Source organism: Macaca nemestrina, chromosome 10 (assembly GCF_043159975.1).
Source record: "Macaca nemestrina isolate mMacNem1 chromosome 10, mMacNem.hap1, whole genome shotgun sequence".
Classification (NCBI taxonomy): domain Eukaryota; kingdom Metazoa; phylum Chordata; class Mammalia; order Primates; family Cercopithecidae; genus Macaca; species Macaca nemestrina.
In genome coordinates this window covers 80,345,028-80,371,432 of record NC_092134.1, presented here as the reverse complement: position 1 = coordinate 80,371,432, position 26,405 = coordinate 80,345,028, and the positions used below count along the sequence as shown (strand labels likewise).

The following is a 26,405-nucleotide window of genomic DNA, read 5'->3' as shown; positions in this document are numbered from 1 at the left end:
AGCACAGGTTCTGTGGTCAGGGAGGACATCGAGGAACAACACATATCCACCGGGGCCTGTGGGGTCAGGGGGCGAGGGGAGGGAGAGCATCAGGTCAGATAGCTGAGGCATGTGGGGCTGAATACATAACTATTTGGCCGGGCGCGGAGGCTCATACCTGTGATCACAGCATTGTAGGAGGCCGGGGTGGGCAGATCATGAGATCAGGAGTTGGAGACCAGCATGACCAACATGGTGAAACCTCATCTCTACTAAAAACACAAAAATTAGCCTGGCATGGTGGCACATGGCTGTAATCCCAGCTACTCAGGAGGCTGAGGCAGGAGAATCGCTTGAACCCAGGAGGCAGAAGTTGCAGTGAGCCAAGTTCGCGCCACGGCACTCCAGCCTGAGTGACAGAGCTAGACTCCGTCTCAAAAAGAAATGAAAAACAAAAAACATAAATATGTGACAGGTTGATGGGTGCAGCAAACCACTGTGGTGCATGTTTACCTATGTAATAAACCTGCACGTTCTGCACATACATCCCGGAACTTAAAGTAAAATTTAAAAAATAAGAAATAAAAAGTAAAGGGCCCCCGAAGTCCTTGAGGAGAAGAGAATTATGGGGATCAGGAGCACGTTTCAGCAGGACCAGTTTGGATGGTATGTGTGGGAGAGATGGCAGAAAACAGGGGCTGCAGGTCAGCTGAGGTTTACACAGTAGTTCCCATCAGGCCCACATCAGCCTTAGACCATGTTGTGATGTGGTCATTGAACTTCCTCTCTGGGACTTTCTGTCTGTGGACTGTGCCACTGCTTCTTGTTTCAAATTTAAAGCTGAATATGGTCCAGGCAGGCCCCTTCCTTTACCCCTTGTTCTCAAAAGGAAGTCAGCACTTGGGGCACCATGAATTTAGAGGGACAGGTTGAGTGTGAGAGACACAGCATGAGCGACCAGAAGACCAGCGTATAATGTAGACGAGGAGGAGGAAGTTCCAGCAAAGTTTATTTATGGAAAAGCTTAAGTGATAGCCCAAGCTATTTAGCCTTTCCTCAGCCTGGAAGAAACTTCTCAGCAAACCCTTCTCACACAAAGGCCAGACAGAATCCGAGTTTTGTACCTTGGCCCACACTCTTGGTCTGAGTGCTAAACACGTGCTTCAGATTTCTGCCCTGGGTACTAAGGCAGAGGGCATCCCAATGGCAGGAAGGCAGAGTTCAAGGGGCTCAATCTGCAAAGAGACTGGTTAGACCCTCAGCACTGATGGCCATACAACTGGGGATCATGCCAGAGGGAGGGGGAAATAGGGAAGTGTAATGCTGGGGTGATGGATGGAACTGGACTGTGCAATTGGGCTTAGAATCTAGAAACTAACAGAGCTGGGCAGGTGGGAGAATCGGAGGAGGTGGTGGTCGCAGTGTGGGAAGGTGGGGCTGGAAATTGAGGAGGATTGAGGAGAGAGTGGTGGATGTTAGAAGCTGGCAAAGTGTTGGGCTTTTTCTGAAAGATAACCTACAAAGGAGGAGCACAGATTTTTTTTTTTTTTTTTTTTTTTGAGACAGGGTCTCACTCTGGTTGGCATGCAGTGGCATGATCTTGGCTCACCCCTCCCGCCTTAGCCTCCTAAGTGTCTGGGACTAAGGCATGCACCACCACGCCTGGCTGATATTTTGTATTTTTAGTAGAAATGGGGTTTGGTCATGTTGCCAGGCTGGTCTGGAACTCCTGGGCTCAAGTGATCCTCCCGCCTTGGTCTCCCAGAGTGCTGGGATTACAGGCATGAGCCACCGTGACAAACATCTTTAAAGAGCCACATCAAGCTGGGTGCAGTGGCTCACGCCTGGGCAACATGTCGAAACCCCATCTCTACTAAAAATACAATTAGCCAGGTGTGGTGGTGTGTGCCTGTAGTCCCAGATACCTGGGAGGCTAAGGTGGGAGGATCTTGTGAGCCCAGGAGGTCAAGGTTACAATGAGCCGTGATGGAGTCACTGCACTCCAGCCTGGGAAATAAAAAGAGACCCTGCCTCAAAAAAAAAAAAAAAAAAGAAGTCTAGAACCAGACCAGAAACACCATTTGACCCAGCGATCCCATTACTGGGTATATACCCAAGGGCATATAAATCATTCTATTATAAAAATACATGCACATGTATGTTTATTGCAGCACTATTCACAATAGCAAAGACATGGAACCAACCCAAATACATGGAATACTATGCAGCCATGAAAAGGAATGAGATCATGTCCTCTGCAGGGACATGGATGAAGCTGGAAGCCATTATCCTCAGCAAACTAACACAGGAACAGAAAACCAAACACCACATATTCTCACTCATAAGTGGGGGCTGAAAACAATGAGAACACATGGACACAGGGAGGGGAACAACACACACTGGGGCCTGTGGGGGCGGGGTGGCGAGGGGAGAGAAAGCATCAGGTCAAATAGTTAAGGCATGTGGGGCTTAATACCTAGGTGTTGGGTTGATGGGCAGCAAACCACATGGCACACATTTACCTATGTAACAAACCTGCACATTCTGCACATGTATCCCAGAACTTAAAATTAAATTAAATTTAAATTTAAAAAAAGAGCCACACTGGGATCCTGCAAGAGCACAGCCATCTCTTTGCCCTTCCCAACTTCCCACAGGCTTTCCATCTTATTCAGGAGCACCAACCCGAAGTCCAGGAGAAAGACCCTAAGACCCTAGCCAGAACCATGTGTAGGACAAAATAAATCGTGATAAAGGGGGTGGGGCAGGACCCCAGTACCCTGGAACCCGTCTCTGACCAGCCTTGGTTCCAGGGAGCCTGGTCAGAGCTTGGGGCAGGGGGTTGAAGAGCCTTGGTGGAAGGGGTGCTTTCTCTTACCTCTTTCCCAGTTTTGCCTTTCCTCTCCTCTGCCCTGGTCTACTTCTCCCATCAGCAGTAGCTTCTCCCATCAGCTGCCCCACAACCCTCTCCTCCCTGCCTCTCCAGTCTGCATCAGTATCTCAGGGCAACAGGAAAACACCATCCTCCAAACACAGGTCCTAGGGTCCCAGGGTAATGTGTGGAAGGGGGCGGTGCTGACAATGAGGTCCGTATTATTTCGTATTTACCTAAAAGTTCAAGAAGTCCTTGCTGACATTCTTGCTTGAGGCCCAGCATTTAAACTTAGTCACTGCCCAGAGCCCTTGTTTTAGGAAAGAATGAGATGGTCCCTGTTGCATAACCCAGAACTGGATGGGTGTGGGTTGCCGAAGGAAACAGTCCCTCTTCCTTTCTCCTGTGAGGCCTGGCTAGGAGTGCCTGGGATGGGCGGGACACTGCCTAGGGAAGGTGGGTGGGGGGCGGTGGAAGCCGACCCTTGCAGCGAAGGTAGACAAGTAAGCAGGCAAAGATGCTCAGAGTAGTCCCTCCCCCGAAGCCCCCTGGGCACAAGACAGTCTGATGAATCTAGAAAACCCCATGGATGACTGGGAGGGAAGGAGACGGATTCTGGGAGAGGAGAGGAATGGAGGAGCGAGCTTACCTGAAGGATGGGGATGGGAAGGGGGGTGGGGTCTGCTCTCTGGCCACTGTCCCCAAGAGCATCCAGAATACGAGTTCCTCTATTTCTGTCCCTCTCTAGTTTCAACCGGCCAATTTTCCCCCTTTCCCTGCCTCCCAGCGAGTTCTCACCCCGCACACAGCCCTCTCCAATTCTTCCAGACTCCGCATGCGCCCACCACAATGCTAGGGTCTCCTACGGTTCATTCAAGGTGTATCCCTCCCTGCCTCCCGGCCCTTCCCCCGTAGGCTTACCCCAGTCTGGCTCCCCTCGGGCCCCTTTTCTCCTTAGTCACATCTCAGGGGTGCTTTCTCTTACCCCTTTCCCAATTTTGCCCTTCCTCTCCTCTGCCCTGGTCTACTTCTCCCATCAGCAGAATTTCCCAAGACCCCGTTATCCACCCTCTCCATCTTTTCTCTGTCCCTCCACATTTGCCCACTCCTCTCGTGATCCACACACACCATCTCTTCTCAGTTCCCTTTCAGCCCCCATCTTCTCACTCCCCACCGGGTCCCTGCATGCCCCTCGTCTTCCTACATAAACACACTAAATGGATTGCACTCCAGTCCTCCCCTTCTTCCGCTCCTCCCCACCCTCCAGTCCCTCCAGCCAGCTGTACAGCTCCCAAATTCCGGGCCGAGATTCCCGGGAACAAAGCAAGAAACATCAGAGCAATTTGGGAAGTAAACAGAAACTGCAAAGGGAGGGGGAAAGAGGAGTGGGGAGGACCCAGGTTGGGGGGGCCCTCCCCAGTCCCACCCAGTTTAGGGAATGCCCCTGCCCTCTCCCCCACCCCCCCCCTTCACCTGGCTCTTAAAGGGCCCGGCCCCTGGCCGGCGGCTACTTAAGACAGAGGGGCGGCGGCGGGCAGCAGCTGCGCTGCGACTGCTCTGGAAGGAGAGGACGGGGCACAAACCCTGACCATGACCCCCTACAGGCTGCTGCCGCCGCTGCTGCTGCTAGCTCTGCTGCTCGCTGCCAGCCCAGGAGGCGCCTTGGCGCGGTGCCCAGGCTGCGGGCAAGGGGTGCAAGCGGGTTGTCCAGGGGGCTGCGTGGAGGAAGAGGATGGGGGATCGCCAGCGCAGGGCTGCGCGGAAGCTGAGGGCTGTCTCAGGAGGGAGGGGCAGGAGTGCGGGGTCTACACCCCTAACTGCGCCCTAGGACTGCAGTGCCATCCGCCCGAGGACGACGAGGCGCCTTTGCGGGCGCTGCTGCTCGGCCGAGGCCGCTGCCTTCCGGCCCGCGCGCCCGCGGGTGAGTCCGCGCCCCGCCCCTGCCCCGCCCACGTGAGACCCGCGTCCTCCAGGCAGGGTCCTGGGGAGACGAGAGTGGGTGGCCCTGCAAGCCTTTGCGCCCTGACCCTTGACGCTTCCGACTTTGGGGGGCACATTTGTGTGGGGGAGAAGGGGCAAGTGCAGGAAGCTGGGGTGCGGCCAGGGGACTTGGGGATACAGCAGAAAGTGTCTGCGCTCTCGGTCTTTTTTGCTCGGTTTATTTTCCCTTGATGTAGTGTGTGTGCAAGTGGGAACTTGGGGACGGCAGGGGGAGAAATGGAGGGTTTTAGGGCCATCCCATGTGCTCCAGCAGGCCCAGCTCCTACAACCCTAGACGGCAAGCTGGGGAAAGGACACAAATGTTGTTCTCAGCTTCCACTTTGAGAAAGAGGGAAGGGAACCCCAGACTCCGAAATTCTGCACACACTGAGAAATGGCTCGTTTCCTCCTAATACGGGTGTTCGAAGCACCTAAACAGGAGGGGTCTAGAACCGAAGAGGCCCCAAATCCAAAGTTGTATTAAACTTGAGTAGGGACTGAGGGCAGGCTAGGGCGTAGGGTGGGGGAGAGGGGAGAAAGAGTGGGGGAAAGAGGGAATCTGCCAAATCAGGGTTATGATTTAAACCTGCTCAGAACTGTTCACCCATCCTACCCCACCCTGCTCCAGGGAGGAGAGCAGAAGCTGAGTCACTGGGTGGGTGGGACAGAAGTGAATCAGCACTGAAAACATGGGGGGCAGCAGGGAGATGGGGAAGACAGGAAATGCAAACTGCGCATCCCAGAGTCTCTGGGTTCCTTCCTCTGGAGGGGATGGAGAATTCACTTGGACTTTCTTTCAGTCCCAAATGCTTGAGTGCAGGCTTCTGGGGGTCCTCCTAGAAGGTGGTCTGGGTGGATGAGAGAAGGCAGTTTGGAACTACATGGGTGGGTGCTAAATGTAGGGAATGAAGGACAAGGTCTGGGGAGGGGCGGGCATCCTGAGGAAGAAGGATCAGACTCATGGTTGCAGGGGAAATGTCTCCTGGGTTGTGAGTGGTAGTTGGGAGCTTATCTTTGGGCACAGAGGGAGAGGCAGGATCCCTTCAGGGGTTCTGGTATCTTATTAGATATTAGGCAAATTCCAAGCAGTACATGCTCCCCTTTCTGCCTTTTCCTATCCCTGACTTATTTCCTCACCCCTTCCCAGTCCTGAGCTCTCCCCGGATCCTCCGGAAACTTTCTCCAGAGCCAGGAGCAACCTGCAGATTGGAAGCCCCTCATTCCCTGCACCTTCTTAATCTGCCCTCAGCCTATCTTGGTTAAGGGTTGAATCCATGTGCTCCTGGGACCACTGGGGTTGAGCTGGCCTGGATCACAGGGTATCAGAAGGGAGAGGTTCCCACTGCAGTGCCCCAGAAGTAACCACATCTCAGGCCTGGGAGGGGTGGGTTGAGTCACAGCAAGGTCACAGCAGGGACACACATTCCATTTGGGTCCCTGTTGGCCCCCCTCCTACATCCGTTGCTCTCTGCCCCAGCTCCCTGGCTTCGTGCGCCCCCTTCTGGCCTCTGGTGGAACAGCCAGGTCTTTTCATCCAAAGCCCAAAGCCCTAAATAGTCCTTTGCATTTGTTCTCCATTTTTCATTTATTTTATTATTTATTGTAATTCATTAATTTATTTTTAAATTAATTAATTTTTAAAACATATTTATTGGCCGGGCGCGATGGCTCACGCCTGTAATCCCAGCACTTTGGGAGGCCGAGGCGGGCGGATCACAAGGTCAGGAGATCGAGACCATGGTGAAACCCCGTCTCTACTAAAAAATACAAAAAATGAGCCGGGCGCGGTGGCGGGCGCCTGTAGTTCCAGCTACTCGGGAGGCTGAGGCAGGAGAATGGCGTGAACCCGGGAGGCGGAGCTTGCAGTGAGCCAGGATAGCGCCACTGCACTCCAGCTTGAGCGACAGAGCGAGACTCCGTCTCAAAAAAAAAAAAAAAAAAAAAACATATTTATTTATTTATGTTGAGACAGTCTCACTCTATTGCCCAGGCTGGGGTGCAGTGGTCCAGTGTCTCACTGCAACCTCCACTCCCCCAGGTTCACGCCATTCTCCTGTCTCAGCCTCCGGAGTAGCTGGGACTACAGGCACCTGCCACCATGCCAGGCTAATTTTTGTATTTTTAGTAGAGACGGGGTTTCACCATGTTGGCCAGATGGTCTCAATCTCCTGACCTCAAGTGATCTGCCCACCTTGGCCTCCCAAAGTGCTAGGATGACAGGCACGAGCCACCGAGCCCAGCCAATAATTTATTTATTTTTGAGACAGGGTCTCACTCTGTTGTCCAGGCTGGAGTGCAGTAGCACAATCATGGCTCACTGCAGTCTTGACTTCTGGGGCTCAAGCAGTCCTCCTGCCTCAGCCTCTAATGTAGCTGGGACTACAGGTGCATGTCACCACACCTTGGTAATTTAAAAAATTTTTTTGTAGAGATGAGGTTCTCATTATGTTGCCCAGGCTGGTCTCAAACTCCTGGGCTCGAGCAATCCAATCCTCCCACCTCTGCATCTCAAAGTGCTAGGATAACAGGCATGAGCCATTGCACCCATCCTCATTTTCCATTTTTGCTTTCCAAAATGCATCTCCCTTATAAGCCTTAAGCTCACTATGGGAAATACTGGGGAATATTGTCAGGAAAAGTAATGTAACTATTTGTCAGAGAAAGAAACTAGGGCCAGCATCATGCAACAATGGGGCATAAGGCCCTCCCTTCCTTACTTCAGCAGGTGATGTGGGCAAGGCCCTTCTCCACATGGCTCTGGCTGATTTCTGGCCTCTCCTTCTCCTATTCCTCCTGCAGTTGCAGAGGAGAATCCTAAGGAGAGTAAACTCCAAGCAGGCACTGGCCGCCCACAGGATGCGAACCGCAGAAACCAACAGAAGAATCCAGGCACCTCTACCACACCCTCCCAGCCCAATTCTGCAGGTGTCCAAGACACCGAGATGGTGCGTTTGGAGCTGGTAGAGAGCAGGAGGGGTGGGAAGCCCTGGAGACTGCCATCTGAGACTGCTCCCTTGGGCTTGGAGACGGCTCCATTGTCGGTCCTGGGTGCTTGCCTGGTGGGCCAGAAGGTTGGAACAGGGAACTGGGCTGGAGCGGTTCTAAGCTGCCTGCTCTCCCTCCCCCAGGGCCCATGCCGTAGACATCTGGACTCAGTGCTGCAGCAACTCCAGACTGAGGTCTACCGAGGGGCTCAAACGCTCTACGTGCCCAATTGTGACCATCGAGGCTTCTACCGGAAGCGACAGGTGAGGCTATTTTTCTTCTCCCCCTGTTCCAGTAGAAGGCTCCTGCCAGGGAGTGGGGACAATGGGGCTTGCAAAGCTGCATAAATAAGACACTGCCCCATCTTTAAGGATCTTCCAACTTTAGGAGAACATAGAGAATAATATAATTTGTTATACAAACTTAGAGAATAATCAACCACACACTGTGGGAGAAAACCTGCTGAAGGAATGGCCTAACTCAGTGGCTCTCGAACTTGAGGCATCGGAATCCTCCAGAGGGCTTATGCCACACAGATGGCTGAGCCCCACCAGCAGCCTTCCTGATTCAGGAGGTGTGGGGTGGGGCCTGACAATATGCATTTCTAACATGTTCCCTGGTGATCCGGATTTGGGAATGCCACTTTGAAAACTACTGTTCCAGGCTAGCAGAATGCACACAATTTATTGGTTGAAGAGGGGGAACTAAAGAGAGGGAACCCTGGGCCGGGCGCAGTGGCTCATGCCTGTAATCCCAGCACTTTGGGAGGCCAAGGTGGGTGGATCACGAGGTCAGGAGTTGAAGACCAGCCTGAACAACATGGTGAAACCCCGTCTTTATTAAAAATTACAAAAATTAGCCGGGCGTGGTGCTGCGCACCTGTAATCCCAGCTACTCGGGAAGCTGAGGCAGGAGAATTGCTTGAACTTGAGAGGTGGAGGCTGCAGTGAGTGGAGATCATGCCATTGCACTCTAGCCAGGGCAACAGAGTGAAACTCTGTCTCAAAAAAAAAGAGAGAGAGAGAGAGAGAGGGAACCCAGTGACCCTTGCTGTCCCAAGGGGACCCTCAGGTGTTTTTGCATCCTCAGACTCAGACATCCCCTCTCATTCTCCTGCTGGAAGCCTCTGGCCTCACCCCTGACCTGTGTGCCTCTCTCTCCAGTGCCGCTCCTCCCAGGGGCAGCGCCGAGGTCCCTGTTGGTGTGTGGATCGTATGGGCAAGCCCCTGCCAGGGTCTCCAGATGGCAATGGAAGCTCCTCCTGCCCCACTGGGAGCAGCGGCTAAAGCTGGGGAATAGAGGGGCTGCAGGGCCACTGGAAGGAACATGGAGCTGTCATCACTCAACAAAAAACTCAAGGCCCACGATCCACTTTCAGGCCCTGCCCCATGGGCCCCCTCACCCCTGGGCCTTTACACATGCAGTTGGAAACAGTGTTGGTGTTGGCTGGGGTGTCAATAAAGCTGTGCTTGGGGTCGCTGGCTTGTGTCTCTGTGTCTACCTCTCACAATTCTGGAGCCCCTGGCCCTCTCTTTACCCCACTACAGTTCACTCACAGCATTTCTTCTTTCCTATGGATACCTTTAGTCCTTCCTGTGACAGCCAGGCAGAAGCTTCAAGCCATCAAGCTTCACAGAGCTGCCCACCAGGAGTTGGGAGTGGGAAGGGGAGACACTGAGATCATGGCCTTAATCTGAAGTTGTGACCTTGTTTCTAACATTGATCTTTGGACATAAGGGGAGGGGAAGGATTAATAGTTAATCCCAGCAGGAACCCAGCAAAGAGGAACTCTCAAAGCACGTACCCTTCTGTTACTTCCTACTAAAAAAAGAAGGAAATTATTACTACTATATGAGCTCATCCCATGGCCCTGAACCATGTGATTTTACCTGGACTACCTCATTTTGAGCTTACAATAAGCTTGTGATATAGGGATTTTTGCCCCCATTTTTCAGAGGAGGACCCTGTGGCTTGAAATTTGGGGTCACTTGCCTGAAATTATATAGCTGGTAAATGACAGAGGGAGGTTTGCATCTGGTTCTTCCGTATGTGACAACACCTGAGGTGCTTAATTCTTAGGTGCTTAATACGTGTTTGTTTAGCCTCCTTTCTGCCTACATGCTCACCCAAGCAGGTGTCAGGAAGCGCAGATGTTCAGGGGCCCTGGCACTCAGCCTTTTCCTTAGGTGCTTAATACGTGTTTGTTTAGCCTCCTTTCTGCCTACATGCTCACCCAAGCAGGTGTCAGGAAGCGCAGATGTTCAGGGGCCCTGGCACTCAGCCTTTCCTGGAGGGGCCCCAGCTCCATGAGTAGCACGGTGCTAACCCCATCAGAATATTACCACATGCATCAGTCACACACCTTGTGAAAGGGAGCTGAACGCACTGATACATGAAGACATTTCTGACTCCTCCCCGACCTTCAGCCTGCTGGGAGAGACTGAAGGCCAGCCATGCTAGGTGACAAGCTTCTGAGAGGCAAAGTTCCCCTCCCCGCGACGTACCCAGCCACTATTCCTGTGTGTGTGTGTGGGGGGTGGATAGCACCCTTGGAGCTGGGCATCTGGATGATGGTTGGGGTGTTAGGGGGATGTGGCCATCCCTGGAACAGACAGCAGAGTGAGGCCTGAATCTGAGAAGCTCTGCCCTCCGGATCAGATAACCTATCGCGCTCCCAGAGGCCCCCTCCTCCTGAAAGGACTTTAGTCTTTGGAGCTGTCACCTGAGCTGAGTGGGACAAGAGTTCTGTAGGGCAGGCCACGCTGCAAAGGAAGGAGGGAACACAGGCAAGGGCTGCCTGCTGCCCACTGGAGACCGCTCCATGGAGCCAGGCGGGGCCCGTCTGCGTCTGCAGAGGACAGAAGGGCCGGGAGGGGAGCGGGAACACCAACCCTGCAGAGATGGTGAGCCAGCCTCGCCCTCGGGGGGCACAGAAGGCACCAGCGGGTGGTGGGGCAGGAGGGGAGAGATGCGCTATGGAGAGAAGGCTCCAACTGCCTGATGCCAATCCTTCCTGCTGTCCAGAGAGGCCAAGGAAGGCAGACCCTGGCCTCAGCCCTGAGCCACCCAGCTGGGAGATGGAACAGAAAAGAGCTACGTCAGAGCTGTGGCCTGGCCTTATCTTTCTGACTCTTTAGCCCCAGAGGGTGAACGGAGTAGCTTCCCATTCCCTGAGTGCCCTGTTCGCAGTAATGTCACCAGGCCCCCTGCTTGCCTATGGCCGCCTCACCACTGGCAACAGCAACTTCCCCTTCTAGTAGCCCCACCCATGAAACTAGATATTGGCTGGTTGGGGTGAGGGTGGCTGCTGAGCACACAAAGCATTTCCTGAACACAGGATGCCTCTGGGTCTGCAGAACCCCAACTCCTCCTGTTGACTGTGCCTTTGATCACTCCTCCCAGGAAACACTGAGACGCACAGAGCCCCGGACTTGGTGAAATGGACCCGACACATGGAGGTGAGGGGCGTCAGAGGTCAAGTGGACAGATGCTTGGTCGCAGGAGGCAGGAGTGAGGCTTGGTGATAAAGATGCCTTGTTTTGGTTTTTGCTTTTTGTTTTGAGTCAAAGTCTTGCTCTGTCGCTCAGGCTGGAGTGCATCAGCACAATCTCAGCTCACTGCAACCTCTGCCTCCCAGGTTCAAGTGAGTAGCTGGGACTACAGATGAGTGCCACCAGGTGTGGCTAAATTTTTTTTTTTTTTTTTTTTGTATATTTAGTAGAGATGGGGTTTCACCATATTGGCCAGGCTGGTCTTGAACTCCTGACCTCAAGTGATCCACCTGCCTTGGCCTCCCAAATTGCTGGGATTACAGGCGTGAGCCACGGTGCCCAGCCTGATGACTTGTTCCTGGTACAAAGATCAGGTTAGAATTAAGGGTAAAGATGTAGGGGTTTGAAGCACAGGTCCCGAGGGTCATTGAAAGCCAGTAGATAGAGTCTTCCTGCTAGTGTGGCTGGAGGACAGGGGTGAGGACTGACAATCAGAGGTGACCAGGCTGGAATTCAGACCCAGGGAGGGGAAGCCTTGCTCCTGCTGTCACTCCCTGATCCTTACTGATGCCCCGGGAAGCCAGAAGGAGATCAACTCTGGGCAGGAATCATGGCTTGTTCATCTTTTTACCACAGCACTTAGCATTGTGGGGTCCTACCCCACCAGCAGACCCATCACCACCCCACCAATGCCTGCCCTTCCCCCCACAGGGCTGCCACTGCTGACCACTGATCCCCCATCCCTGCAGACCCCCCAGTTTTTTTTTTTTTTTTTTTAAAGCACTATGCCTGGCATAGGTAGAAACTCGGTGAATGTCTAGTAAATGAAAGGATGGCTGACTGGAGGGACAGTGGGCTCTGCCCTGGCTTTGTCCCACAGGCTGTGAAGGCACAATTGCTGGAGCAAGTGCAGGGACAACTGAGGGAGCTGCTGGATCGGGCCATGTGGGAGGCTATACAATCCTACCCATCTCAAGACAAACCTCCGCCCCTGCCTCCCCCAGATTCCTTGAGTAGGTGAGTCTAGGGAGCAGCTGCGCAGGCTCCTCTGTAGCAATGATCATGAGCTATCACATGATGTGCCCTTGCCAGCCTTGGCAGGACTGCGACCCCAGCCTTCCCTCTTCCCCACTTATCTTGTCTTCCTAACACTGGCCTCCACCTACTGGGCCTCACTCTGCCCTGGCCCTGACCTTCCACCCGGTCCTGCCCTCTGGCCCTAGCCCTGGCCTCTCCCTACCACTCCCCTTGGCTCCCAAGTATTGACCTTCTGCATGGCCCTGCCCTCTGCCCACTGACTTCTTCCTGACCCTGAACAAACATCTCAATTCAGGACCCAGGAGCCATCCCCGGGGAAACAGAAAGTTTTCATCATCCGCAAGTCCCTGCTTGAGTAAGTCGGGTGATGACAAGTAATGGGAGGAAAAGAAAGGGCTTTGGCTGGGGGTCACGGTACCTCATTTCTCATCCCCAGGCTCTAGGTGGTTTGTGGGGAGGACTTGGAAAGGGTTTCTAAGGTGCAGGTCCCCTATTTGCCCTGGGCGTGGTTGTGGAAGAAAGGCCTTTAGCTGGAAGTTCTGGATCGTTAGGCCCCATGCCTCATGTGTACAGTGTCTGAGCTAGTTCACACCACCCTGAGGACCCTCCCACACTGACCTTCAGGCCCCTGTCCCTCCAGTGAGCTGATGGAGGTGCAGCATTTCCGCACCATCTACCACATGTTCATCGCTGGCCTGTGTGTCTTCATCATCAGCACCCTGGCCATCGACTTCATTGATGAGGGCAGGTAGGTCCCCTTCCCACCTGGGACAGGCACACCTATCTGATCAGACCCTCTGGGTCCTCAGTGCCCCACTTGCCCTTGGGGCAAGCGGACACAGGTCCCCCCTTTGGTTATTGGACACGTACCAACTTTGCTCCCAACAACCTTCCCACCCGAAACACTCTCTAGGATCCCTTCCTTCCCCAGCCTTGGTTGGCCCTTGGTCTGTCCTCCCAGGGCCAGTCACTCTCAAATGCTTCTCAATGACACCTTGCCCTGAGGCAGATGTGTGTGTGTGCACACATGCACACCCATACACACTCCTTTCCCAGTCAGTTCTATTCAAGTAACCTCCATTGAGCACCTCCCGAGTACCAGTCCTAGTGTTCAGAGAAATGAGGGGGCAGACCCCACTCCTGTCTGTGAGGCACTCCCAGTCTTGTGGGGAAGACAGACATGTACCCAAGTGCCTGGGTGGGTCATTTCCCCCACAGAGCACCCCACCCAACTGTGAGGATGAGCTTCAGAGAGCTGTATAACCTGGGGGTCTGTATTTTCAGGACTCCCACCATTCCTGGACCAAACTGAGGGTTGGGGCTGCTACTTCTTGTGGCCCAATAACGAGATGCAGATGAACTGGGGAGGAAGAGAGTTTTTATTTCTATAACTGGTTACAGGGAGAAGGCCTGTAAATTATCACTAGGCCAACTAAAAATTGCAGTTTCCAGAGCATATATACCTTCTAAGCTATACGTCTATGTGTAAGTGTGCATTCATCTAAAGACATAAGTGATTAACTTCTTTTAATCTATAACTAAGGTCTGAGTCTTGAGGACCTTCTTCTGGAGCCTCAGTAAGTTGACTTAATCTAAATGGGTCCAGGTGCTGGGGTGATTACCCTTCTCTTGTCTCCTGCTAAATCATGGAGGTTTGAAGAGCTTCTTCAGACCCCCAGCAAAACTTGTTTAATCATGCTTTGAGGTTCAGGAAAGGCCTAGGCAAAACTCTTGGTGGGCTTTTGTTACATTCCGGCCTTTGTCTAAGGGCACTGGCTTTTAATATTTAACTTAACCACTCAGCCAGTACTGAAACAGTTGTTATGGAGGCCTGTGTTAGTGAAACCTGGCCTGCCACAGCCCCTCTCCCTATGTCAGGCTTGGGAAGCAATAACAAAAACAGGACCAAGGATCCACAGGTTCAGCAACAGCATTGCCTTTTGGTAAAATTTTTGTTGTTAGTTCTGTAAGTATTAAAAGGGTAAAATCTACCGCTAGGTTTGCATAAGAAAAAAACAAATTAAAAAAATTAAAAATGATAAAATCTCAGTAAAAAGCTCAAATACATGTTTTCCTGTAAAGGGGGTCCTTCTTGACCACCTCCTTCAATCCCACACTGCTTTCTGACTGGGCGCAGTGGCCCACGCCTGTAATCCCAGCACTTTGGGAGGCCAAGGCAGGCGGATCACTTGAGGTCAGGAATTCAAGACCATCCTGGCCAATATGATGAAACCCTGTCTCTACTGAAAAAAAAAAAAAAAAAAAAAAAAATATATATATATATATATACACACACACACACACACACACACACACGAATTAGCCAGTCGTGGTGGTGCAAGCCTGTAGTCCCAGCTATTCAGGAGGCTGAGGCAGGATAATTACTTCAACCCGGGAGGCGGAGGTTGCAGTGACCAGAGATTGCACCACTGCACTCCAGCCTGGGTGACAGAGCAAAACTCTGTCTCTAAAAAAGAAAACAGTTTCTGAGTTTCCCTCCAGAGCATTTTCCATGCATTGACATTCAGTACCAAAGATAGGTACATTGTGGAGGTTTCACATAAATAAGAAACTGTACCTATTATTGTGTAATTTGCTTTTACTCACTAACAATTTATTTTAGGGATCTTTTCATGTTAGTCCATTGGTTTGAAGGACTGCAGAGTATGGAGGTGTCAGATTTGTTCACTTAGTCCTTTACTAATGGACAATTAAGTTGTTTTGTTTTTCCCCTTAACAAACCACACACTCTTAACCTAGGCTAACAAAACACTGAACAACCGGCATCCTATTAGCTCCAACCTACAACAGACGCTCCAAAGGAACAAAACTAAGTCAGTCAGTCTAGTTACCTCATATCCTAACATGTGTTGTATATAGAGTACTGAGCCCTTAGCAACGCCATGAAACCAGAGAGGGCTCTCAAGGTCATTTAGAATCAAACTCATGCCATGACTAAGTCTCCTGGAGCAACGCCCTGTGCCACAGAGGTGCCGTCTGGAACACCTCCAGAGACGGGGAGCTCACAACCTGATCAAGATACCTCAGTTCATCTTCCAGGAGCTCGGACTGAAGAGGAAGGGGACAAGAATGGACTTCACTTGTTTACTTTGTCTCTCCTCCCCACTCCAAGGCTGCTGCTGGAGTTTGACCTACTGATCTTCAGCTTCGGACAGCTGCCGTTGGCGCTGGTGACCTGGGTGCCCATGTTTCTGTCCACCCTGCTGGCGCCGTACCAGGCCCTGCGGTTGTGGGCCAGGCCTGGGGCCAGGGGCACCTGGACGCTGGGGGCGGGCCTGGGCTGTGCGCTGCTAGCTGTCCACGCCCTGGTGCTCTGCGCACTGCCAGTCCACGTGGCTGTGGAGCATCAGCTCCCGCCGGCCTCCCGTTGTGTCCTGGTCTTCGAGCAGGTGAGGGCCAAGCCCTGCTGGGGGACAGGAAGAAACGGGTGGGCGGGGCCATCTCAGCAGAAGGGAGTCCCCGAAAGAGGGGGCAGGGCCCACGAGAGGGAGGGCAGAGACTGCATTGGCAGGGGCGGAGCTAGTTACCGGGGCAGAGTCCGTTACGAGGGATTTGGGGAACCTGCAGGCTGGAAGGCAAACAGTGTGACACCGCCATCACAGGAGGTTGACCGGAAGACTCCGCTCTGGCCTCTCATCCCAGCAACCTTCATTCATCCCAGCATATGTTAGGCTATACAGCCATCAAACAAAAAGAAAAAATATGGACTCTGACCAGACAGATCTTACACTCTGCCTGCCTCTCAGAGGTAACCCAGAGCACAGAGAGGTTAAGCGATTTGCTTAAAGCCACACAGCAACTTGGCCTCCCTTCCACTCTGCCACAGGTTAGGTTCCTGATGAAAAGCTACTCCTTCCTGAGAGAGGCTGTGCCTGGGACCCTTCGTGCCAGAAGAGGTGAGGCCTTCATCTTGCCCGGTTGTGAACTCAGTCCTCTTTTTTTTTTTTTTTTTTTTTGAGACGGAGTCTCGCTCTGTCGCCCAGGCTGGAGTGCAGTGGCCGGATCTCAGCTCACTGCAAGCTCCGCCTCCCGGGTTCACGCCATTCTCCTGCCTCAGCCTCCCGAGTAGCTGGGACTACAGGCGCCCACAACCGCGCCTGGCTAATTTTTTGTATTTTTAGTAGAGACGGGGTTTCACCGTGGTCTCGATCTCCTGACCTTGTGATCCGCCCGCCTCGGCCTCCCAAAGTTCTGGGATTACAGGCGTGAGCCACCGCGCCCGGCCAACTCAGTCCTCTTGACTGACTGAACGAAGCCAGCAGGTGCAGGATCCTGATAAAATCCCTGCCTTCCTAAGCCCAGGTTGCCCACCAGGCACAGCCCTGGCCTCCAGCTGGGCTCTGTGGGCTTTCATCGATAGGCATTCTCAGCTCCTGCCTCTGACAGATGGCACCTCTTGTTACCCAGGACTTCTGGCACTTTCCTATTTCCTATTTCCAGGCCCAGCCTGTCACCCAGGCTTTGTTGTTCCATTTATAGAGCACATGCAGTGTATATTTAGCATCATTCTTAAGGGCCCTAGAATTTTTGGAATGACAAGTTGGCACTGGCTCCAACTTAAATCACCAGCTGCATTAGCCCTTAACAAGAGCCCTTAAAGTCACCAGCTGCAGGCTGAGCACAGTGGCTCACACCGGTAATCCCAGCACTCTGGGACACTGAGATGGGAGGATTGTTTGAGCCCAGGAGTTCAAGACCAGCCTGAGCAACATAGTGAGATGGGGTCTCACTTCAAAAAACTTTTAAAAATTAGCCAGGTGTGGCGGCTAATGCCTGTGGTCCCAGCTGTGTGGAAAGCTGAGGTGGGAAGATTACTTGAGTCCGGGAGGCGGAGGCTGCAGTGAGCCATGACTGTGTCACTGTACTCCAGCCTGGGCAACAGAGTGAGATCAAGTCTCAAAAAAAACAAAAAAAAAGTGAGAGACATGCAACTCTTTCTTTCACTCACTTGAACACTTAAAGACCATTTCAAGGTTATTAATTGGCCTAATTTCAATTTCAATTTTTTTTTTTTTTTGAGATGGAGTCTTGCCTTGTTTCCCAGGCTGGAGTGCAATGGCGCAGTCTTGGCTCACTACAGCCTCCACCTTCTGGGTTCAAGCGATTCTCCTGCCTCAGCTTCCTGAGTAGCTGGGATTATAGGTGTGCATCAGCACACCCAGCTAATTTTTTTGTATTTTTAGTAGAGACAGGGTTTCATCATGTTGGCCAGGGTGGTCTCGAACTCCTGACATCCAGTGATCCACCCATCTCGGCCTCCCAAAGTTCTGGGATTACAGGCATGAGCCACCATGCCCAGCCAATTTTTTTTTTTTTTTTTTAGAGACAGGGTCTTGCTATGTTGCCCAGGCTGGTCTTGAACTCCTGGGCTTAAGCAATCCTCCTGCCTTGGCCTCCCAAAGTGTTGGGATTACAGGAGTGAGTCATTGAGCCTGGCCCCTAACTTCAATATTGTTGTATCTCAGAGAATAGGAAGGCTCGAGGAGAACAGAAGAGATGGGAGAATGGCCGGTCAGTGCAGTAGTCAGAACACACACAGAATTTGTCAGTTAAGTTTGCTCTCTTATTTGGGTGTGTTTCATGATGCCCTAAAACAATTACAATAGTAACATTAAAAATCACTGATCACAGTGATTTTTGCTCAGGTGAGAAGATGGGGTAGAAGGGTGGACCTGTGACTCATGGTGGCGGAGAGGGGACATTTCTGGGAGGCCTGGGGAGGCAGTGGAAGGGTGGTGCCAAGGGAAGAGGAGGCCAGTGCTGGGCCAAAGGTCCAATGCCACCGGCAGCTGCCAGTGTCCCTCTCCAGTTAGGTGTCCCCATGCCCCCTCCAGGCCCTGGGCTGTGTGTTCTATGCCTGTGCACCATACCACATATAATAAAAAGAAGAAAGTTATAAATATTTCAGGAATTGCCAAAATGTGACACAGTGGCATGAAGTGAGCACTTGCCGCTGGAAAAAGTGGCACTGATAGGCTTGTCTCTTGCAGGGTTGCCACAAACTTTCAATTTGTAAAAGAGGCAATATCTGGGAAGTGCAGTAAAACAAGATGTACCTGTATTACGAAGTCCAGACAGAAGGGGAAGGAGAATGGGTTGTCGAACGTGTGGGTACCAAATGAAGCTCTGGCCACAGCAGGCCCTGCACTGGAAGATAGGGTGCCTGAAATGAAAACAGAAGAGATGGTGTTAAAGAGCCAGTTCCATTCCTGCCCAGCTTAGCTCCCCCAGCCTGCATCTAGGTCCTACATTCAGCTCCTTGCTTATCCCCCACCCCCACCCTATCCATTTCTCCACTCACCAGTCCCACTACCCTTCCCCAGCAGCCCCCTCACCTCTGCCCTCTGCCCTTCCCCTTACTAGTCCACCTCTCTCATTCCTCCCCAGGTGAGGGGATCCAGGCCCCCAGTTTCTCCAGCTACCTCTACTTCCTCTTCTGCCCAACACTCATCTACAGGGAGACTTACCCCAGGTAAGACCCTGCATCCCTTCCCCACATGCCCAGGCCCACAGTAACCTTACCCTTCTACTCTCCCCTCCCTGAGGTCCTCAGGCTCACCTCAGGCACTGGCCACTTTCTCAGGAAGCATCTAATAATAAAGATGGGAAATAGGTGACTGGTAGACTACCCTGTCTCCTTGCCCAGCCTATGATGACACTAGGGCAGCCCACTTTCCTGGTTTACCCAGGACTGTCCTGATTTTAGTTCTGAAAATCCTACCCATCCTACACACCTTTGTTGACATCCATGCTTAAAACCCTCTTGTCACTCTGTTATGGAAAGTTCAAAGTATCCTAGACCCCACCACCCTAGATAATCCTCCCAGGCCTGAGCAATTAAGGGAACTGCGGAGAGAGGGCCCCAAAACCTGTGCCTAGGCTGAGCAGGGAACAACATGAAAGAATGAGAAACATATTGTCCCAATTGCCGCTGCAGGACGCCCTATATCAGGTGGAATTATGTGGCCAAGAACTTTGCTCAGGTGAGAAGATAGGGTAGAAGGGTGGACCTGTGACTCATGGTGGTGGAGAGGGGACATTTCTGGGAGGTCTGGGGAGGCAGTGGGAGGGTGGTGCCAAGGGAAGAGAAGGCCAGTGCTGGGCCAGAGACCCAATGCCACCAGCAGCTGCCAGCGTCCCTCTCCAGTTATGTGTCCCCACGCCCCCTCCAGGCCCTGGGCTGTGTGCTCTATGCCTGCTTCATCCTGGGCCGACTCTGTGTTCCTGTCTTTGCCAACATGAGCCGAGAGCCCTTCAGCACCCGTGCCCTGGTGCTCTCTATCCTGCATGCCACGTTGCCAGGTGAGCCAACTAAGGTAGGGCTGGAGTAGCTGTGCCCTGGGGAAGGCAAATCAGGGAAGGCCTTGCTAGTTACCTTCCCTCTGTTTCAACACGTTCTCCTTCTGAGTCTCCCCTCACATCTGTCACCTCCTATCAGGGCCCACTGCCATGGTCTCGGTTCAGACCATCACTCCCCCTCCACATCAGCTTCCTACCCATCTCCCTGGCACCCAGATCTTTCCTCTCCCATCTACCCCTGACACTGCTGCCCAGGGGAACTTTCCTACTACAACTAATCATTCCCTACCCTCCTTCAAAAATTCTAGTGATAAGTCAATGCTGGCACTTTCGGATCAGATTTGAACCCTTGATGTGGCATCCAAGAGTCCTTCCCACGCAGCCCCAGCCTATCTTCTCATCCTACCACAAGCCCTGAAAGATATGTACTTCCATGCCTCCAGGCCTTTGCCCATACTGGCCACTCAGCTTGAGATACCCTTTCCCCACGTTCAGCCATGGAATCTAGTTGCTTCTTGGAGGCCCATGGCTGAGATGCCCCCTCCTCTGGGAAACCTTCCTTTTGTAGCCACCAATTACCATGACCCACCTGTTTCTCTGTACTCCCAGGCACATCAGTGCCACCGTACTTAGCTCCCATTACATTTGCCCTGGCATATGGTTGGACGTGTCTTTCTGTCTCTGTGTCTGTGTGTGTCTCACTTCAATCACTCTATGAACTCCCAATGGCCCTTTGAGATTCATCTCCATCCCCAACATCTGGCACGAAGTAGATGCCAAGTAAATGTACATGAACAAATGGATGAATAAATGAATGCATGAGGCCAGGCACAGTGGCTCACCACCTGTAATCCCAATACTTTGGGAGACCAAAGAAGGAGGACCGCTTGAGGCCAGGAGTTCAAGACTAAACTGGACAATATAGTGAGATCTCATCTCTACAAAAAATTTAAAAACAGTTGGGTGCGGTGGCTGACACCTGTAATCCCAGCACTTTGGGAGGCCGAGGGAGGTGGATCATGAGGTCAGGAGATTGAGACCATCCTGGCTAACATGGTGAAACCCCGTCTCTACTAAAAATACAAAAAAATTAGCTGGGCGTAGTGGCAGGCGCCTATAGTCCCAGCTACTCAGGAGGCTGAGGCAGGAGAATGGCGTGAACCCGGGAGGCGGAGCTTGCAGTGAGCCAAGATCTCACCACTGCACTCCAGACTGGGAGAGAGAGGGAGACTCTGTCTCAAAAAAAAAATTAAAATTAAAATTAAAAATAAAAATTAGCTGGGAATGGTGGCTCACATCTGTAGTTCCAGCTACTTTGGAGGCTGAGGTGGGAGGATCGCTCGAGTCCAGGAGTTTGAGGCTGCAGTGAGCTATGATCACACCATTGCAATCCAGCCTGTCTCAAAAAAAAAAAAAAAAAAAAAAAGGAATGCATAAATTTGTGAATTACCAATAAATGAATGGTAAGAGTTGGGGCCCTGGTTTCTGGGCAGGGGCTCCTCAGAGCTCAGAGCAGGGCTGCCTGCGGGTCCATGTGGGCCAGCCTGACCTGCAGCCTCTTGTCGCCATCCACCAGGAATCTTCATGCTGCTACTCATCTTCTTTGCCTTCCTCCATTGCTGGCTCAACGCCTTTGCCGAGATGCTACGATTTGGAGACAGAATGTTCTACCGGGTGGGGCCTGGACCTAGGCCAGTTGGAAGCTGGAGGCAGGGAGGGTTAGGGAGGGATCTGGGGAAGATGGTGGCCAGGTTGGATGTCACTTCAGCCATGCTGTTCACCTCCCATAATAAGAAATGCAGTCCCCTAGATGTGGTTATAATGCCACCCCTCCATCTCCTGACAAGCCAGGGCTAACTGCTTTTGTGTGCATGGTACTACAGAATCTTCTCCTGAGAGAGGGAGTAGGAGGGAGGACAGGGCCTCCATGTCCTGAGGAGGGAGCTGGGAGGGTGTCTGCTGTCCCTGTTCTGCCAGGAGCCAGCCCTTCTGGAACACTGGGATAGGGTGCAGGCAAAGGGAGCAGTGGGGAGGAGCCGGAACCCAGATGCTTGCTTACCTCCTTTCCCCCACCTTGACCCCACTTTCTCCAGGACTGGTGGAACTCAACGTCCTTCTCCAACTACTACCGCACTTGGAACGTGGTGGTCCATGATTGGCTGTACAGCTACGTGTATCAGGATGGGCTGTGGGTATGGGCCCTGCAGACCCCTTCAGCTCCCACATTTAATGAGGGCTCTCCTTCCTTCCCTCTCCTTTCCTCCTGCTACAGTGTGGCATCTACACCACTCACCTTTTCCAGGCCTAAAGGCCCTTTTGATTTCATCTGTCCTCATTTTCTCATTTTACCCAACCCAATGGGTAGAAAGTCCTTGCAATCTTAGCTTTCTTCCATCTTTATCCTTAATTCCACCCTCTCCACAGGGCATTGTTTCCCACCTTAGCCTTCTAAGGAACATGCACATATCTATTTTCAGCTACCAAGGGTTTTTACATACATTTAATCAGCACAGTAACCCTGAGAAGTAAGTATTATTATATTCTCATTTTGAAATGGCACCTAAGTCCCAATGGGATAGTAGCATGCTCTTTTTTTTTTTTTTTTTTTTTTTTTGAGATGGAGTCTCGCCCTGTCTCCCAGGCTGGAGTGCAGTGGCGTGATCTTGGGTCACTGCAACCTCTGCCTCCTGGGTTCAAGCAATTCTGCTGCCTCAGCCTTTCAAGTAGTTGGGACTACAGGCGAATGCCACCACACCCAGCTAATTTTTGTATTTTTAGTAGAGACGAGGTTTCACCATATTAGCCAGGCTGGTCTTGAACTCCTGACCTCATAATCTGCCCGCCTCGGCCTCTCAAAGTGCTGGGATTACAGACATGAGCGACCGTGCCCAGCCAGCACACTCTTAAATAAGATTGATGTCACCCCTTCTGACCTCAGATCCCATATTCTCTCCACTGTACCATACTCTCCCTGGCTTCCTTAAGGTGGGGACTCTTTGTGGAGGAGCTCATGGAGACTCACTCTTCACTCCTTTCCTTACCCTGCCAGCTCCTTGGTGCCCAGGCCCGAGGGGTAGCCATGCTGGGTGTGTTCCTGGTCTCCGCAGTGGCCCATGAATATATCTTCTGCTTCGTCCTGGGGTTCTTCTATCCCGTCATGCTGATACTCTTCCTTGTTATTGGAGGTGAGCTGGCCTCTCTGCCACTGGAGGGGAGCCATCCAGAGGGAGGCCTGGGTCCTGCTCCTGGAGATCCCAGACTGATGGTGGGAGGCCTCCCCCCCAGGACTGAAGGCGAGGCTGCTGGGACTGAGAGGTGGAGTGGGGGAGGGGGTCACTTGGAAAGCAGGGAGGGAGGCAGCATTGGGAGGAGCCAAGCTGTATCCTGGGGCATGTGGGAGGAAGTTTCTGGTTGGAGAAAAGCACTTGAATAGATCACTCATCGAGGAAGACAAAGGAGAAAACTGAGATGAGGTTGAGAGGCTCAGTATGAGATTCAGGATATTAAAGTGCAAACTGAAGAATCCTGGTTTTACATGAGCCACTTTAGACCTCTACAAATTTCTGCACCTGGGTTCAAGACCTTCTCCAATGGGGTCTTCTTGTTCCATCTCTTCCCAATACCCTGGAATGGGAGGGAAGCCAGGGAGACAAGGAACTCCTGGAGCTGGAGTGACAACCTTTCCTCCTGCACCAGGAATGTTGAACTTCATGATGCATGACCAGCACACCGGCCCGGCATGGAACGTGCTGATGTGGACCATGCTGTTTCTGGGCCAGGGAATCCAAGTCAGCCTGTACTGCCAGGAGTGGTACGCACGGCGGCACTGCCCCTTACCCCAGGTAAGAGACCACAACCCTCACCCAGCTCCCCATCCGTGAGGACACACAGCCCTACAGCCAGTCCCTCCTTGTTCCCCAACTCACCAGTCACAGTCAGGCACCAGGGCCTGGCTTGGGGGTGATGGACTCTAACGTCTTGGATGCATGGGTTGGGTCACCAGGAATGACCTCATTCACAACTTATTCTTCTCTGGCTCAGACAACCTTCTGGGGGCTGGTGACACCTCGATCTTGGTCCTGCCATACCTAGAGGTCAGGGCAGATGACACCACCTGCCCAGATGACACCACCAAGTTCTCTGCCTGCAAAACCTGGGACCAGGACTCCTGTCTGCATTCCCAAAGTTGGCTCTGAGTCAAGGCAACCTGCACACAAGACCCCACCAGGGAATGTGCAAGGACTGAGATCTGCAGACTTGTGGGTAGCTGAGCACAGACCTCAGCATGGGGGTGAGAGGGGTGACTCTTCAGTCCCTATCCCCATGGGCTGGGTACAGGATACCCTCCTACCCCATGACTGTCTTGGGGAGACTTGGGGGACCTTATGGATTTGACGAATGTGGGGGAACTCAGAGGAACTGGGGCCACCCAGGTTTGAAAAGGGTCTCGTTCTTGATTTCGTATTCCTTCCAATACAGCAATAAACTCTGTCTCCCTTTTCATTAATTCATTAATTCATTAATTCATTCATCATTTGTTCAAGGCTCACTTGGATTTTTGTAGAGTTATGTCTGTAGAGGCAAGACTTCGTGGTAGGATGGGTGAGAATTTTGGGTGCCCCCTGCCTTACCTCCTCTATGCCACCCCCATCTCCCAGAAACCTGACCTCAATGCTTCTTCCACCTCTTCTCCAACTCACATTGAATTTTCTAGCCCCTTTAATCCTTCTGCTCCTGGCAACCCCTAGCACATTTTGAGAGGACACGTAGCAGGCCTCCTTTCCTTTAGCAGACCCAGGAGAGGAATGCCTTGTACAGACCTGAAGCAAAGCTTTTAATTTCGTGAACCCAAGTTTCTACAACTATAATAGGGACATTAATATTAGGAGTGTCCTGACTGAAGGAGACATAAGGTCAGAATACTTCTATTCAAAGCTGTTTCAGAAACCAGACTGTGTGGTCTGCCCTCCCTACACTGATTCCCTGCCTGATGTGGCTCTGGGGAGACATCTGTGTAAGAAAAGGGGGAACATTAGTGTCAGGGGAGCTGAGGACCAAAAAAACCAGGGTCCCTAAGAGAGAGAGCTGGGGTATTTCTTTTTTTTTTTTTTTTTTTTTTTTTTAACATTTCAACAGTATGCATAAGACATCTTTTTATGTCAATAAATATAGATCTATTTTGTCACTTTTATTTATTGATTTATTTATTATTTTGAGATGGAGTCTCGCTCTGTCACCCAGGCTGGAGTGCAATGGCATGATCTTGGCTCACTGCAACCTCCGCCTCCTGGGTTCAAGCGATTCTCCTGCCTCAGACTCCTGAGTAGCTAGGACTACACACCACCACGCCCGGCTAATTTTTGTATTTTTAGTAGAGACGGGGTTTCCCCATGTCGGTCAGGTTGGTCTCGAACTCCTGACCTCAAGATCCACCCGCCTCAGCCTCCCAAAGTGCTGGGATTACAGGCGTGAGCCATCACACCCAGGCTCTTTTCTCCCTCTTTTTATGCCTTCTTTTGAATAAATTATGATTCCACAAGTGGAATGAATGGTACATTTTTATTTCATTTCTGTTATCTTATTGTATGTTCTTTACCCATCCCATGATTTAACTTTTTAGCTCATGTTGCTATTCATTTCATTTTCCCTACCCCATTGTTATTTTAGATGTTCTATATTTTTCCATTCTTCTGTTAGTTACTTTCCCTTCCCAGCAATAATAATAAAACACACATTTCTTTATGATTATTTGCAAATATGCCAAATATGTATTCCATTAAGATGTTTCATGTCCTGCACTTCTACCAATAAGAGAGACATTTAGAATCCTTTTTCTTACCTCTCTCACTCTGATTCCAACTCCTAGGTTTTTCTGAGATAGGATAGTACTTTTGGTTGTAGATATAGTAGGTTGTAGATGTAGGTCAAGCTCCATGAACATTTAACTGTATAATATTTTTCTTTCTAAGTTTGTTGCTCACTACTTGTTCTTTCTTCTCTTCACCTTCCTCTGTCTTGATTTCTCTGTTCTGTTACCAAACCATTCTTTCAGGTGAGGTATGAGATTGATATACTCTCTGAATCCTTTGGATCGCCAAAAAGATTTATTTTGCCCTGACAGGTGAAAGTTTTCTCAGCTGGGTATGAGATTCCTGTGTAAGGCTGGGCGCGGTGGCTCACACCTGTAATCCCAGCACTTTGGGAGGCCAAGGTGGGTGGATCACTTGAGGTCAGGAGTTCGAGACCAACCTGGCCAACATGGTGAAATCCCATCTCTACTAAAAATACAAAAATTAGCCGGGCATCATGGCAGGTGCCTGTAGTCCCAGCTACTCGGGAGGCTGAGGCAGGATAATCACTTAAACCTGGGAGGCAGAGGTTGCAGTGAGCCGAGATTGCACCACTGCACTCCAGCCTGGGCGACAGAACAAGACTCGGTCTCAAAAAAATAAAAATAAATAAAATATTCCTGGCCAGGCATAGTGGCTCACGCCTGTAATCCCAGCAGTTTGGGAGGCTGAGACAGGTGGATCACAAAGTCAGGAGTTTGAGACCAGCCTGACCAACATGGTGAAACCCTATCTCTACTAAAAATACAAAAAATTAGCCGGGAGTGGTGGCGCACACCTGTAATCCCAGCTACTCAGGAAGCTGAAGCAGGAGAATCACTTGAACCCGGGAGGCGAAGGTTGCAGTGAGCCGAGATTGCACCACCACACTCCAACCTGGGCAACAGAGCG

At 51.6% G+C, this 26,405-nt stretch overlaps 2 protein-coding genes across 3 annotated transcripts; both read left to right on the top strand.

Moving 5' to 3' along the window:
- Window positions 1-4,367: 4,367 nt before the first annotated feature.
- On the top strand, window positions 4,368-9,298 carry LOC105474289 (insulin like growth factor binding protein 6). Its single transcript, XM_011728855.2, has 4 exons — window positions 4,368-4,772; window positions 7,631-7,776; window positions 7,960-8,079; window positions 8,980-9,298. Exons 1-4 carry the CDS (start codon window positions 4,442-4,444, stop codon window positions 9,100-9,102), a joined length of 720 nt encoding a protein of 239 aa, XP_011727157.1. The 5' UTR covers window positions 4,368-4,441; the 3' UTR covers window positions 9,103-9,298.
- Window positions 9,299-10,521: 1,223 nt separating this feature from the next.
- Window positions 10,522-24,176, top strand: LOC105474290 (sterol O-acyltransferase 2). 2 transcript variants are annotated; one of them, XM_011728856.3, is made up of 15 exons: window positions 10,522-10,719; window positions 11,219-11,274; window positions 12,188-12,324; window positions 12,641-12,700; window positions 12,986-13,093; window positions 15,479-15,755; window positions 16,193-16,262; window positions 18,754-18,838; window positions 19,304-19,349; window positions 19,539-19,668; window positions 21,242-21,339; window positions 21,759-21,857; window positions 22,715-22,850; window positions 23,362-23,507; window positions 23,707-24,176. In XM_011728856.3, exons 1-15 carry the CDS (start codon window positions 10,638-10,640, stop codon window positions 23,755-23,757), a joined length of 1,581 nt encoding a protein of 526 aa, XP_011727158.2. In that variant the 5' UTR covers window positions 10,522-10,637; the 3' UTR covers window positions 23,758-24,176. The 2 variants fall into 2 exon arrangements, with proteins under 2 accessions (XP_011727158.2, XP_011727159.2); XM_011728857.3 differs by lacking the exon at window positions 10,522-10,719 and having other exon boundaries at window positions 11,134-11,274; window positions 12,160-12,324.
- The last annotated feature ends 2,229 nt before the right edge of the window (window positions 24,177-26,405 follow it).